We start from the raw sequence: 13,698 nt of genomic DNA, 5'->3' as shown, positions 1-13,698 counted from the left end.
AGCTCATGGCACACCTCATGGCACAGCTCATGGCACAGCTCATGGCATGGCTCATGGCACAGCACAGGGCTCACATCCACTATGTGCCCAACAGCCCCCCCGCAGTCCCCATCCTGTTGCCCCCAGCTCTGCCCCATTGCTCTCACCGCTGCCTGCGGGGTCCAGTCGCCCTCTGTCCCCTCCATTTGACGTCTCCCCAGGATCCGTTCCGTGGACGTTGAGGGGTTTGATGTCAAGGGAGTCTGGGGAAGTGAGAGTCCTCAGCACCCTCCAGAGACACCCACAGGGGCATCGCCATCACCCAGACCCCAGAGCTGCCCTCAGAGGTGTCACTGAGACCCTGGGGATGCGCCCTGGGGGTGTCACCATCACCGAGGTGCCCATGAGATGCCAGCTGGGGACTGCAGTGCAGGAGGCTGCTGTGCTACCCCCAGTCATGGCAGCAAACTGGGATGCAGTGGGAGCAGGGGCACACCTGGGGCCGGGGGCACTGGGGGGGGCCGCGCAGCACTGCTCCTTACCCAGACACGCCACCAAGTCGTAGTTATCCATCATCACCTCCTGGTACAGCTCCCGCTGCCACCGTGCCAGCAGTGCCCACTCCTCAGCAGAGAAATACAGGGCCACGTCTTCAAATGCCACCGCAGCCTTTGGGGAAGTGGGGGGGGCTGAGGGCACGGCTGGCACCAGGGCCCCACCGTGCCCAGAGGGCTCCCCGAGGGCCGTACCTGGATGGGGTGTGGGTACTGGGATGGGGTATGGTTATCAGGATGGGGCACAGGTATTGGGATGGGGTATGGGTATGGGGTTAGGGGGTGGGTGCCGGGCTGGGGTGTGGGTATTGGGATGGGGGTTTGGGTACCAGAGTGGGGAGCGGGTATCGGGATGTCGGTATCAGGATGGACTGTGGGCGTCGGGATGGGGTACGGGCTCCGGAATGGGGGTGTAGGTTTAGGAATGCGGTCTGGGTACCGGGATGGGGTGTCGGTATCGGGACGGGGCGCGGGTATCGCGATGGGGCGCGTGTTTGGGGTCTCACCCGCTGCATCGCTGTCGGCGCTGGATGGGGGGGGGGGGGGGGGGGGGGGGCCCGGGGCGGGGCCGGGGGGGCCCCAGCCGGGGGGGGCCGGAAGGTGACGGTGGGGGCGGGACGGGGCGGAGCGGAGCGGAGAATCGCGGGCGGTGGCGGCGTTCGGCTCTGCCGTCCGTGCGCAATGGCTGCAGAGATCAGGGGGTTCCTCCCCAACAGTGGTGGGGGGGGAACCGAACCGCCGGGCTCTGTGTGCCGGGTGAGGGGCAGCAAATGGGGAAACTGAGGCACGCAGCCCCCCCCCCCCCTCACGGGGTGTCTGTTTTTTGGGGGTGCAAATGTATTGGGGTATCCGGGTTGTTGGAATCTCGGGTTATTGGTTGGCGAGGTGATCATCGTGCCACTGTTGGGGCGCCCAGTTGCTGGGGTGCCCAGTTATTGGGATCAGAGGCTATTGGGGCGCCCAGTTACTGGGGTGCAAAGTTGCTGGGTGCCAGGTTGTTGTGGTGCACCACCTACTGAGGTGCTGCTGGGTTCTTGGTTTGTATATGGCCTCTGCCTGGTTACTGGGGTGCCCCACTGATGCAATTCCAGATCATTGGGGCGCTTGGTTCTTGAGGCTCCCAGGTCATTGGAGTGCCCATGTTATTGGGAAGCTGGTTTATTGGGGAGCCCGGTTAATGGGATGCTTGGCTGTTGGCATACCAGGCTGTCTTGTGCCTCATTATTGAGGTAGCCGGGTTATTGGGGTGCACAGTTATTGGGGCAATGAGGGGGGCAGTGATGGGTGCACAGCTGGGCAGGTGCTCCTGGGTGCAGTGGGGTGACAGCAGGACGTGGACAGGGAGCAGGAATGCATTGGGGCAGGAGTGTATTGGGGTAAGAATGTGTTGGGGAAGGAATATGTTGGGGCAGGGAGGCAGTGGGGCAGGAATGGATTGGGGTGAGAATGAATTGGGGCAGGAGTGGATTGGGTCAGGGATGCTTTGGGGAAGAAATGCCTTGGGACAGCGTTGCGTTGGGGCAGGAGTGCGTTGGGGTAAGAAGGCATCGGGGCAGTGATGGGAGGCGCAGGCAGGCTGCAGATGTGGGGAGATGAACATCATGGGTGCTGCAGATTTGCTGTTTCCAAGCTGTGGGGTCCCACACACCTGCAGAGCTCCCGCGTCCCACAGCGCGCATGGCAGACGCAGATAACGCAGCGAGTTGCATCCCGGTGCTGCGGGTGCCGAGTTAAAGCCGTGCCCCAAATCACAGCTCTGAGGGGGGAGGGAGATGAGCAGCAGCCCCAGGAGGTGCTCGGGGGGAGTTGGGATGGGGACTGCATGCTGTGCCCTGATTTTGGTGGGAGGGGACCGGGGGGGGGGGGGGCTGCGTTTGGGTTTGGGCTGGAGCCGACGGTGAGAGCGCATGGATGTTGTGGTGAGCACTGAGCAGCGCGGCGCAGAGCCGAGGATGGTTCCGTGCAGGAGGGCTGACGGCCCGACCACAGGGGTGTCCTGTTGGGAGGACGAAGGTTTGGGAGGAGGATGGGGGATGTGGTCCCCCTTCGTGGTTACGCAATGCGGTTGGCGGTGAAATCCCCGGCGCAGGGATGAGCACTCAGAGCACAGCAGATGGGAGCAGTGCTGACACCCCCGCGCCGAGGAATCACGCGCAGGCGGTGTGAAGGGGGGAGGGGGGGGGGGAAGGATTTTCCCAGCTTGGGGGGCAAATTCCTGCGCCGCAGCCCCCCCCACGGTGCTGGGGGGGGCTCTCCTTTGACTTTTGTTGCCACAGGGAATGGGAATTTGGGGGGAATTTGGTGGGCAGCTGAAGCACCGGTGCTCCGTCCCGAACTTCTGTGGGGAAACTCCTGCCTGGCTGTGCCCGCCTGGTGGCAGCGTGGTGGCACTGTAATGTGCCACAAGGTGCAGCGCAGTGCCAGGCTGTGCCGTGCAGTGCTGTGCCACAAGGAACCATGCAGTGCTGTGCCAGGCTGTGCCGTGCAGCGCTGTGCCAGGCTGTGCTGTGCCGTGCAGTTCCATACGGCACTGTGCCACGCCACCAGCTGGAGCTCCAGGCAGGATCCCAGCTCTCGTTAAGCCATGCTGTGGGCTCACAGCCAGGGGAAGGTGATGCTGTGGGGCAGGAGCCACGCGTGCAGCCTGATGCTGAGACGTTTGTGTGTGTTGGGAGGCAGACCTGCACCCCAGGTTGCAGCGCACCGAGCGCCGGGCAGGGGCACAGTCTGTGTCTGGGGAGCGCCAGCACCGCAGCCGCAGAGATGCTGCAATCCCTCTGATTTTCCCATTTATTTCACTCGCACTGAGCATCCCAGTGCCGTCCCACTGGATTCACATTGCAGCCCGGCAGGAGTTGCCCCTCACACCCCAGCATCCCTCAGCTGACGTCCTGCGGTGCCACCACCGGCTCAGCCCCAACGTCTCCGCCGTCCCCGTGCCCCTGCCCCCCCGAGCCGAGGCCCAGCCGTGCCGTGGGGAGCAGCAAACCCTTCAATGGTGTCAGGGGTGGCTTTGGGCCCCCCCTCTTCTCAGGCCCATCTGCTGCCCTACTTGCGTGCCGGCGGCCCCCGCGCTTCGCTTTCCAGGGAAAGTGATTTTCTTGACGGCCGGCAGATGTGCTGCAGCTCCTCTTGCAAAGCCGCTTCCTGCCGGCGCCGCCGGCGCTGCCTGCGGGCTGTGACACACGGCCTTCCTGGGGGGCAGAGCTGGGGCTTCGCGTTCCTGCGTTGTTGGCAAGCAGGGCAGGCCGTGCTGCACGCCAGCAGTGCTGGAAACAGAGCAGCGGAGCTTTGGGCGGCTCGCCGGGCGCTGCGAGCGGCTGTGTGTCCCCCTAGGCCTCCCCTCTCAGCACAGCACCGCGTGCTGCTGATTACGCAGAGGATGAAGTCCTTTTCTGGGACTTTTTTGGGGCTTTTTTGGGCTGCCCTACTTGCGCTGCGCTGCTGGCCCCAACGTGCACAGCTCACACGTGGCGGTGGCTGCGGCGCCGCGCGGTGCTTCGGGTGCCGCCTGGGGAGCACGGGACGCTCCCTCTGGCCTCAGCGCTCCTCTGGGCTTTGTGACACCGCCAAAAAGTGTGAAAAATGCAAAAAAAAAAAAATTATTTCTTCTTTCTTTGCTGCTCCAAATGAATACAGGAGGCGGGAGGACAATCCCCAGTTATATCTCTGTGGTGTGGCCGAGGCTGGAAGGGCTGAGCGAATCGAGCGCAGCCAGGAGTGTCCGTCATCCTTTTGTCAGCACCGTTACGGGGACACATTTCTGGGTCTGTGCTGTGGCAGTGCTGCAGTGGGGGGGCTGGCTGCCACGTGCCCCGCACTGCGGCTCCGCACCCCGTGCTGCAGGCACCAACGCTGCTCCTTCTGCAGCCACAGCCCCAGGAGCACCGAGGTCTCTCTGTCTATGGAATGCCACCAAGCCCTCCCCACCTCCCGGAATTAATAGGGCCGAACCGAGCCCCGCTCGCACTGTTGTGCCTCCGCTGAGGCTGGTGAGGCCCCTTCCCACCCCGCAGCCCCCATTCCCTGACCCTCACAGACGTGGGCACCCCATCCACGGGAGCAGGATCCTCGTGCTGAGCTCACAGCGTCATGGAGGAGGAGGAGAGGGGCGATGGCAGCGCCGCAGGGCAGCGTGGCTGAGTGCAGAACCGCTCCGCTGAGTCAGAAATGTGTGCCGGGAACTTTCGGCCGCAGGTCCCACAGTGCAGAGACAGCAATTAACCTTTGTGCAATTAGATTTCCCCCAAGGATGGGGCTTCATCAGGCCGGAACAAAGGGCACCTTGGGGAGATGTGGGAGCACCGGCACCTGGCACCGCGCTGTGGATGGTTGGGCAGTGGGCAGGCAGAGTCCTGCATGCATCCTGATGGGATGGATGGATGGATGGATGGACAGACCGATGGAAAGGCCGAAGGGACGTCGTGGGGCTGCTCTGCTGCTTGGGACAGGGGAAGAGCAGAGCGCTCAGGCAGCATAGAGGAGTTCTGGGGGCCTTCTCTGACTTAGGGGGAAGCATTCCTCCAGTGAAGCGCTGTGCTGGGCTGGGGAGGCAGCAGCTCATAAAAGAACTGAGTGATGGAAGATTTTCTCTGGAAAGAACAGAACAGCTGGCGGAGGAGACAAGAGAGCTCATGGGCTGTTATCTGCTTTGCTATTATCTCAGTGACTGCAGTTACGAAATGGGGGGGAAAAAAACACATCTGGTGTGAGAGCACAGCCGGAGCAATTGGGAACCGCAGAGCAGGAGGAGGAGAACCGAACCACAGCAACCGCCTTGAGGAGTGGGCAGCCCCAAAGGACGCGTGGAGGAGCACAGCACAGTGCTGGGCCAGACCCTCTGGGCTGGAGGAGCACCCGGTGATGGAGGGGATGGGGCTGAGGAGAGCTGCATTCAACCTTCGAGGAGGCAGAGCAGAGCTTGGGGTCAACCAGATGGGTGCACGGTGTTCGCTGGGGGAGGTGGCCCACTCTGCATAGGGGGTTTCCTGCTCACACCTCTGGTCCATTCTTTCCTCCACAGTCCTCAGCTCTGCCCCATGCCCGGCCCCAGCCCAGAGCAGTTATTGCTGAAGTTATTGCTGATATCTGGCTGATCCACCAGCCCCTCTCCCTGCAGGTTCTGCTGCTGGCACGGGGTTCCCGGCACGCTCCGGTGTCTGCAGCGGGACTCAGCACTGCTGCCATCAGTCGGAAAACAGCCGTGGCTGAACTTTGCTGCGTCACACGGTGACCTTTGGAACGGCCCCGGCGCATCACTTGGAGGGCACGAGGCACCCGGGGAGCTCTGATTGGAGGGAGATGGCAGCAAACATCGTGTTTTTATGTCATGAGCCAGGAATGGGCTCCTTCATGAGTAAAGGCGGCACGGTTTCACAAGAAGCGGAGTGGCGGCTGCGGGAGGGGGGGCTCAGGGCATCAGCTTCAAAAAGCCACTTCTTGTTACTGCAGGACCTGAGCCTGGGAGGCAGCCTGGTCTGGCGCTCGTAGCACCAATAGATGGGCATTACGGTCCTTTTCAACCCGGGCCATTCTATGATTTCATGATGAGACAAGGGGAGGGCACTGGAGGTGGGACGCAGGCAAAACCCACAGCAGATGTTTGGGGCGATCAGGGGGAGGGCATCCCTGCAATGCTGAGTTGGGTCCAGCAGTACTCACAGGCAGGAGGCAGCGGGCTCCCCTCCTAGCCTTCCTCCTCCCCGTCCTCTTCCTCCTCCGGGGGGGCTGATGGATCCTCTCCTGTTTTCTGGGCAGGACATTCAGAACAGCTCCTGTGTGCCCACTGTGCCCCATGGAGGAGGCTGCCAGGCCCTGGGCTCATTGCGTCCCAAAGCTGCTTTCCCTGCGGCGTTGGGCCGCTGCCGCGTGCTGCGCGCTGCCGATAAGTTCTCCTGCTGGGTGATCAATGAATGCCCGCTGGGAAGCTTTTGCTGAAAGGCTCCTTTCGTTCCAGGCGTCCTCGTGTGGTGTCCATTTATAGGAATGGGAGATTTTATAGAAACAGAGGAAAAGTTGGAACGAATCCTTGGCGCGTCCGAGCTCGCAGTGCGGCTGTGGGCACTGCAGGAGCTGTGCTGGCAGTGCTGCTGTGGTGCAGGGGGGTCACAGCTGTTGTCTCTGCTCCATAGATGTTAAACCACGGACAGAGTGCTTTCCCAGCACAGCTCTGCTCGGCACTTCCTGGCATCACATCCTCCTCCTCCGGGGCTCCTAACATTGGGGCTGGCACTGGACCTCCAAGGTCCCCGGCTCCAGGCCCCAGTCTCTGGTTCCCAGCTCCCCACGCCGTGTCTCAGCTCCACGTCCCGTTTCCAGGTCCTATTTCTGTGTCCCATCTCAACATTCCGTCTCTATGTCCCAACTCCACGTCCCATTTCCTGCCTCCCTACCAGCTGCACTGCTGTGACTCCGGCAGCTGCTCTCACCACCAACCGTGGAGGTTCAGCCTCCGACACCCGCGGAGCCGACCAGCACCATTCTGCAGGGCTCTGCTATGATGGGGGAGGGCACCGGCCAGACCTTAGGGTGTGGGAGGTGAGGCTCAAGGGAACAGAGCCACGAGGTGTCACGGAGGCATCCCATGGTGATGTGCCAGGGGGAAGGGGCCGGGAGCAGGCAGGTGATGGGAGCAGCCGTGGGGATGGGTGGAGATGGGTGTCGGTGTTGCCATGGCAGTGGATGTTGTCATGAGGATGGGGGTAGACGAGAGGTGAGGGGTGCAGCCGTGGGGATGGTGTAGCTGTGGGGATGGGTGTAGCTACAGGAGAGCTGTTATGGTTTTCAGGGGTTTTCCTAGCTCCCAGCCCCTGTGATGAGGATGTATAAATGGGACAAAAAGCTCCTGAAAAACAAATCCGGTGTCACAGGGTTCAGTGGGGTCTATGGGGACCCCAAGACGTGGGGTTTGGGGACATGGGGACCTGGGGCTCCACGGTGCCTGGTGTCATCAGAGACAAGGAGATGAAGAGGGCCGTGGGGCTCGGTGGGGTTTGTACCCATGGGCACATCAGGACCAGTGGAGTCTGGGGACATGGAGCTCATTGGGGTCTGTGCCCATAGGGATGAGGGGCTCATTGGAGACGTGTGCAGTGCATGGGACCCCTGGAACAGGGCTGCAGGGTGGGGGTCTCTCTTCCTGACCCCCAGGATTGAGCCTGTCTGAGCTGCAGCCCCACAACCTCGTCTCCACTGTGTGCCACAAAAGGGAGGGCTGGTCCCATGGGTGGGAGACCTGAGCCCCTTGGGACATCCTGGTCCCACAGAGGGGATCTGTACTCTAAGAAGGGGATGGAGCTGCAAAGGGACAGGGATCTCAGCCTCATGGGTCTGTGTGTGAGGGGGCCTTAGTACTTTAGGGGTCTCCATCCCCAAGGTTGGGGTCCATACCACGGCCCCCTGTGCTCTCTGCAGCGTCGTGAGGGAATAAAATGGAGGCGTGATTTCTGGGTCTGGGTGCATCCAATGTGCACCCTTTGATTTTGGGGGCATGGGGAGGGGATGGGGGAGTCAGGGCAGCACCTCCAGCACCTCCCCACCCCCTCCCCCATGCAGCGTGACCAGGACAAAGCCACGGGCACGAGTGGGACCGTCCCATGCCTGTCCCCGCTGTTATCTCTCCTGAACCTGGAGTTTGATCACTGAAAGGCCATAAAGAGTGCAGCTCCTGGCGGGGAGGGGCGGGTGGGTGTTGTGCCCCTCCCCATTGGCACCGCTGCTGCTGAACCCTGCAACCCCGCTCCGGCCTTGACCCGGGGGGGTGGAGGAGCCCGGGGGGGGGGGGGGGGGGGGGGGGCGGGGGTGGGAACGGGGCAGAGCGGCACCCCCGCGAGGTGAGTGAGGGGAGCTCAGAGGGGCTGCCTTTGGGTGGCGGGGGGGTGAGCGGTGGGTTGGGGGGCTCAGCTTGCGGGGCTGCCCCATGTCAATATTGCAACCTTCTGTCTGCACGTTTTGGGGCAACGAGGAGCCCCACAGCATAGCCCCTGTCCCACAGAGCTGCAGCCTTGACGCCCTTTTCTTGGGCATCCCCCCTGGGCAGTTGTGCACATTGTGACCCCCCCCCCCCCCCCCCCCCAGCCCCACTGCTGCTGCTGCTGCTTTCGGCTGCCCCATCCCCACGGATATCACTGCTCTGTGCAAACCACTGCTGCGTGTTGGGCATGTCACTGCTCAGGCACTGGACCCCTGGGACCCTCCCACCCTGCATTCTGCAGGAGCACGGGGACCCTCGTGCAGCAGGCTGGGGGGTGGCACAGCTGTGGGCACAACACCGGCCCTGCTGGTGGGACCTTTGCCACGCAGAGCACAGTGTAGGGCCAGCTTTGGGCCGGGGGAGAGGAATCCCAGCTCTGCGGGGCGGTGCTGGGTGGGGGTCCCAGAGGAGGTGGAGCACCACGGGGCCAAGCGGTGCGTGATGCGGGGTTGGCACTGGCACCGTGCTCCCATCTCAGCCCACACCCAGGCTGTGTCCTCAGGTGCCCGGGATGATGCATCTGCTCCGCCTCACCTGGGCGCTGGCCACGCTGTGCCTGGTGGTGGCCAACGCCGCCCGCAAGGCCGCAGCGCTGGACAAAGCCTCCATCTTTGCTGACCTGACGCCGGCGGAGCTGCATGCGGTGCGGGATTTCCTGCGGGGCCGCCCGGAGTTGGGGCTGTCGGCACAAAGCGGGGACACGCTGGCTCAGAACACGCTGTTCCTGGTGGAGCTGCTGCCCCCCACCAAGCGGGCGGCTCTATGGCACCTGGATGGCGGCGGCCCCGTGCCCCGGCGCCAGGCGCGAGCCGTCATCTTCTTCGGGGCGCAGGCGGAGCCCAACGTCACCGAGTTTGCCGTCGGGCCCCTTCCACGGCCCCGCTCCTACCGCCCGCTGCGCCTCAAGGGCGGCCGCACCGTGCCCTTCTCCGCACGGCCCATGACGATGCGGGAGTACGAGCTGCTGCACCGCGCGCTGGTGGCGGCCACCGAGCCGCTGTACCGCCTGCTGCGAGAGACCTCCGGCTTCTGGTACCACAACTGCAGCCAGCGCTGCCTCACCTTCTCCGACATCGCGCCCCGTGGGCTGGCGCCCGGTGAGCGCCGCACGTGGTTCATCCTGCAGCGCTTCGTCGAGGGGTATTTCCTGCACCCCGTGGGGCTGGAGCTGCTGCTGGACCACCGTGACCCCGACCCGCGCCGCTGGGCGGTGCAGAGCGTCTGGTACAACGGGCAGTACTTCTCCAGCCCGCAGGAGCTGGCCGAGCGCTACGAGCGCGGCACGGTGGTGGTGGCGCAACTGCCCGACCCCGCGGCCCCGCACCTCTTCTCCACGTACATCCCGCGCGGCCGTTTCACCACCGGCACCACCAGCGAGGTGCACGGGGCCAAAGTGTGCGAGCCGCAGGGCCGGCGCTACCGCCTGCGTGGCAACCGGCTGGAGTACGGCGGCTGGAGCCTGGCCTTCCGCCTGCGCTCCTCCGCCGGCCTGCAGCTCTTCGACGTGCGCTTCAACGGCGAGCGCGTGGCCTACGAGGTGAGCGTGCAGGAGGCCATCGCCTTCTACGGCGGTGACACGCCGGCCGCCATGCAGACCAAGTATCTGGACGCCGGCTGGGGCATGGGCTCCGTTACCTACGAGCTGGCGCCCGGCGTCGACTGCCCCGAGGTGTCCACCTTCCTGGACGCGCACCACCTGTACGACAGCGAGGGGCCGCGGCGCTTCCGCCGTGCGCTCTGCGTCTTCGAGCTGCCCACCGGCGTCCCGCTGCGGCGGCACTTCGACAGCGACTTCCGTGGGGGGTTCCAATTCTACGCAGGGCTGGAGGGGCACGCGCTGGTGCTGCGCACCACCTCCACCGTCTACAACTACGACTACATCTGGGATGTGCTGCTGTACCCCAACGGCGTGCTGGAGGCCAAGGTGCACGCCACCGGCTACATCCACGCCACCTTCTACACGCCGCGGGGCCGCCGCTACGGCAGCCGTGTGCACAGCCACGTGCTGGGCAACATTCACACGCACCTGGTGCACTACAAGGTGGATCTGGATGTCGCAGGTGTGGCTGCGGGCGCTGGGAACGGGGCTGCTGTGCGGCGCTGGGGGACCCCCGGTGCTGCTGTTGGCAGCTGACGGCCTCTCCGCTCGCAGGCACCGGCAACAGCTTCGAGACGATGGACATCAGCTTCGAGAACATCTCCAACCCGTGGAGCCCCGGCGCACGCGTGGTGCAGCCCTGGTTGCGCCGGCAGCCGCGCCGCACAGAGCGCCAGGCCGCCCTCCCGCTGGGCGCCCCGCTGCCCCGCTATCTGCTCTTCTCCAACCCGCGCCAGCGCAACCGCTGGGGCCACGCGCGCAGCTACCGCATCCAGCACCGCTCGCACGCCGGGCGCGTGCTGCCCCGCGGCTGGAAGGAGGAGAAGGGCGTCGCGTGGGGCAGGTGGGGCCGGGGGGCTGGGGGGCGCAGAGCCCCATGCGCTGCCCCAGGGCTGACGCTGTCCCCGACCCCCCACCCTGAAGGTACCACCTGGCCGTGACGCGGCACCGCGAGAGCGAGGCGTCCAGCAGCAGCCTCTACAACCAGAACAACCCCTGGGAGCCCGCTGTCAGCTTCGAGAGCTTCATCCGCGACGATGAGAGCATCGAGGACCAGGTGATGAGGGGAGAGGGCTGCAGGGGGGGCCGCCGGGGTCCCGGCGCCACGTGCTGCGCTGATGGCCGCTGCCTCTCTGTGCAGGATCTGGTGGCCTGGGTGACGGTGGGATTCCTGCACGTCCCTCACGCGGAGGACATCCCCAACACGGCCACCCCCGGGAACAGCGTCGGCTTCTTCCTGCGCCCCTTCAACTTCTTTGATGAAGACCCGTCGATGGCGTCGCGCGGTGCCGTCATCGTGCGCCCGCAGGACCCCGACTTCACGCGCCTGGAGGTGCAGCGTTGGACCCCTGACAGCCCCGGGCCCTGCGTGGCGCCAGAGCCCTTCTCCTACAATGGCACCTACTGGCCCGTGTGAGCACCGCGGGGGGCTCAGGTAGTGCCTCCTGTGTCGCCCTCTGATCTGTGGGGCTGCGTGCACGGGGCCCCCGATGCTGCAATATTTCATGGTGCCGACATCGGCAGTCATCCTATGGCTTCTGTGTCCTTACAGGGCCACGTGCGCCCACGCATCCCCCCTATGGCGCTCTGCTCCCCCAGCCCGGGGGTCCCCAGCTGTGTCCCCCAGCTCTGAGCGCACCGCACACACACTGCAGTCCTCGGTCCGCTTTATTGGGGTGCGGGACGGGGGCTCCTACCACAGAAGGCGACATGCAGGGCGGTGTAAAAAGGCTGGGGGTGGGGGCACACAGAGACCTACGGGACGACGGCACGAACACGGCACGCGCGTTGGGGGGCTGCAGGGGGACCCTGCCCGCGCCCCCCAGCCCTCCCCACCACATTGTGCGTGCGGCGGCACAGCGGGACCTCCCCCAACCCCTGTGCCGTGGGGAGGGAGCGCAGGGAGGGGAGAAGCCGGAGCCACGCGCTGCCCCACGGCGGCCCCACGGCAGACAGACAAGGACACGCGCCCACCCCACGCCCGGAGAAGGAGCGCGTTTGCACCTTGCACACCAGGAGCACAGCGGGACACACGCAGCGTCGCCGCAGCGGCAAGCACACGGACACGCGGCCCCACGTGTGCACAAAGCAGACGGGGCAGAGGGCCGCAGCGCGCAGACGGACGCGGACGCACAGGGCGCACATAAAGACACGTGTGCATCAGACACATCTGTGCACGAGGACAGGCGTGCGCACACGGAAATGCATACACGCACACTGCCCCGCTCCCCCGTCCCCCCGCTGCAGCACTATGGGGAGGAGAAGAAGGAGGAGGAGGAGGAGGAGGAGGAAGGGCGAGAGCAGCCCACACCCGCTGCCACCGGCCCGGCCCGGGGTTAGGCCAGCTAACGTGGGCGGAATGTCCGTGGGGACGGCAGCCGTGACCCCGGCGTCCTGGGGACGGGGTCCCGCGTCCGTGGATGGGGGTCCCGACCCCGTCCCGCGCTGCCCCCTAACTGCCGGGATCGGAGCAGTGTCTGTGCAGCGGCTGCGCGGGAGGCAGCGGGCCGGGCAGCGAGCGACGGCGTGGGGACGGCTCCAGCAGCAGCACCACGTCGGGGGGCGGCGGGGGACCCCCAGCGCCGCGCAGCTCTGGGGGCACTGGGAAGCTGGGAACCTGAGGGAGAGAGCAGAGTGAGGGGATGTGGGGCACCGGGATGGGGTGTGTGGTGGGACCCCCGGGTACGGGTTCTGTGGGGCATGGGAGAGAGCAGTGGGGCTGGAAAATGGGGCACGAGAGAGGGGCTGCCCCAAACCTGGGGGGTTCAGCAATGGTCCCTGCTCACCATGAGGCTGCGGGATAGGGCATAGCAGAAGGGGCACCCCAAACCTGGGGGGCTCAGGAGTCACTCGAGCTCACTGTGGGGAAGGTTAGGGTTAGGGAATAGGACATGGGACAGGGGCTGCCCCAAACCAGGGGGGCTTAGCAGTGGCCCCCCTGCTTTCCCTACAGTTGGAAGATGGGGTTCAGTCCAATATGGACTACTCAGCTGTGTCCCCAACTTGCTGTGGGGCTGGAAAATGGGACAGGAGAGAGAAACTGCCCCAAATTCGGGAGGCCAGGTGTCACCCCAGCTCACCACAGGGAAAGAAGAAAGGGAAACGGGGCCGAGGAGAAGGGCTGCCCCAAATCTGAGGGGTAGAGCATTGGCCCCAGCTCACCATGGGGCACAGGAGCAGGGCTGCCTTACACCAGGGGGGCACAGGAGTGACTCCAGCAGAGTGTGGGGCCGAAAGATGGGACACAAGAGAGGGGCTACTCCAAATCTTAGGGTCTCTGCAATGGTGCTGGCTCGCCACAGAGCCGGAAAATGGGGCACAGGGCTGCTCCCAAACCTGTGGGATTGCCCCACATTTTGGGGGTGCTCACCTGAGAGAGAGGCTGGATGGGGGTGATGGGGAGGATGGGCTGCAGCGGGCACGGGGGGGGACCAGGAGGCTGATGAGGGGATGACACCGTGCTGTAGGCAGGGGGCACGAGAGCAGCCTGGCGCTGCAGCAGCTGCATGATGGAGCTGATGTCCGCCGCCATCCGCGTCTCCAACCTGCAGGCAGACAGTGATGGGGCATGCAGGGGGCTCCCTGCTAAAGGGCAC

At 64.8% G+C, this 13,698-nt stretch overlaps 3 protein-coding genes across 3 annotated transcripts in view; 1 reads left to right on the top strand and 2 right to left on the bottom strand.

The window, feature by feature from the left end:
• The window catches only part of LOC122155402 (zinc finger protein 239-like), a 2,212-nt gene extending 1,143 nt beyond the window's left edge, over positions 1 to 1,069 (bottom strand). The window contains exons 1-3 of the mRNA XM_042809234.1: positions 1,040 to 1,069; positions 522 to 648; positions 147 to 242 (exon numbers count right to left, since the gene is read on the bottom strand). Coding sequence (XP_042665168.1) covers positions 147 to 242; positions 522 to 648; positions 1,040 to 1,048 — 232 coding nt within the window. The 5' untranslated portion in view covers positions 1,049 to 1,069. The remainder of the gene's footprint in view (positions 1 to 146; positions 243 to 521; positions 649 to 1,039) is intronic.
• A 7,878-nt stretch (positions 1,070 to 8,947) lies between these two features.
• AOC1 (amine oxidase copper containing 1) lies at positions 8,948 to 11,634 on the top strand (the record flags this gene model as incomplete). Its single annotated transcript, XM_042809233.1, has 4 exons — positions 8,948 to 10,565; positions 10,658 to 10,946; positions 11,027 to 11,159; positions 11,244 to 11,634. Coding segments are annotated over 4 exons (2,316 nt in total), but the record flags the coding sequence as incomplete, so codon positions are not given.
• A 920-nt stretch (positions 11,635 to 12,554) lies between these two features.
• The window catches only part of LOC122155403 (potassium voltage-gated channel subfamily H member 2-like), a 1,453-nt gene continuing 309 nt past the window's right edge, over positions 12,555 to 13,698 (bottom strand). Inside the window, exons 2-3 of the mRNA XM_042809235.1 lie at positions 13,473 to 13,647; positions 12,555 to 12,719 (exon numbers count right to left, since the gene is read on the bottom strand). Of these exons, the coding sequence (XP_042665169.1) occupies positions 12,555 to 12,719; positions 13,473 to 13,647 (340 nt within the window). The remainder of the gene's footprint in view (positions 12,720 to 13,472; positions 13,648 to 13,698) is intronic.

This window comes from Centrocercus urophasianus, unplaced genomic scaffold (assembly GCF_019232065.1).
Source record: "Centrocercus urophasianus isolate 14NV4802_14NV808 unplaced genomic scaffold, USGS_Curo_1.0 seq_1130, whole genome shotgun sequence".
NCBI lineage: Eukaryota > Metazoa > Chordata > Aves > Galliformes > Phasianidae > Centrocercus > Centrocercus urophasianus.
The sequence above is the reverse complement of the archived record's forward strand: the minus strand, read 5'-3'. Positions and strand labels throughout refer to the sequence as shown.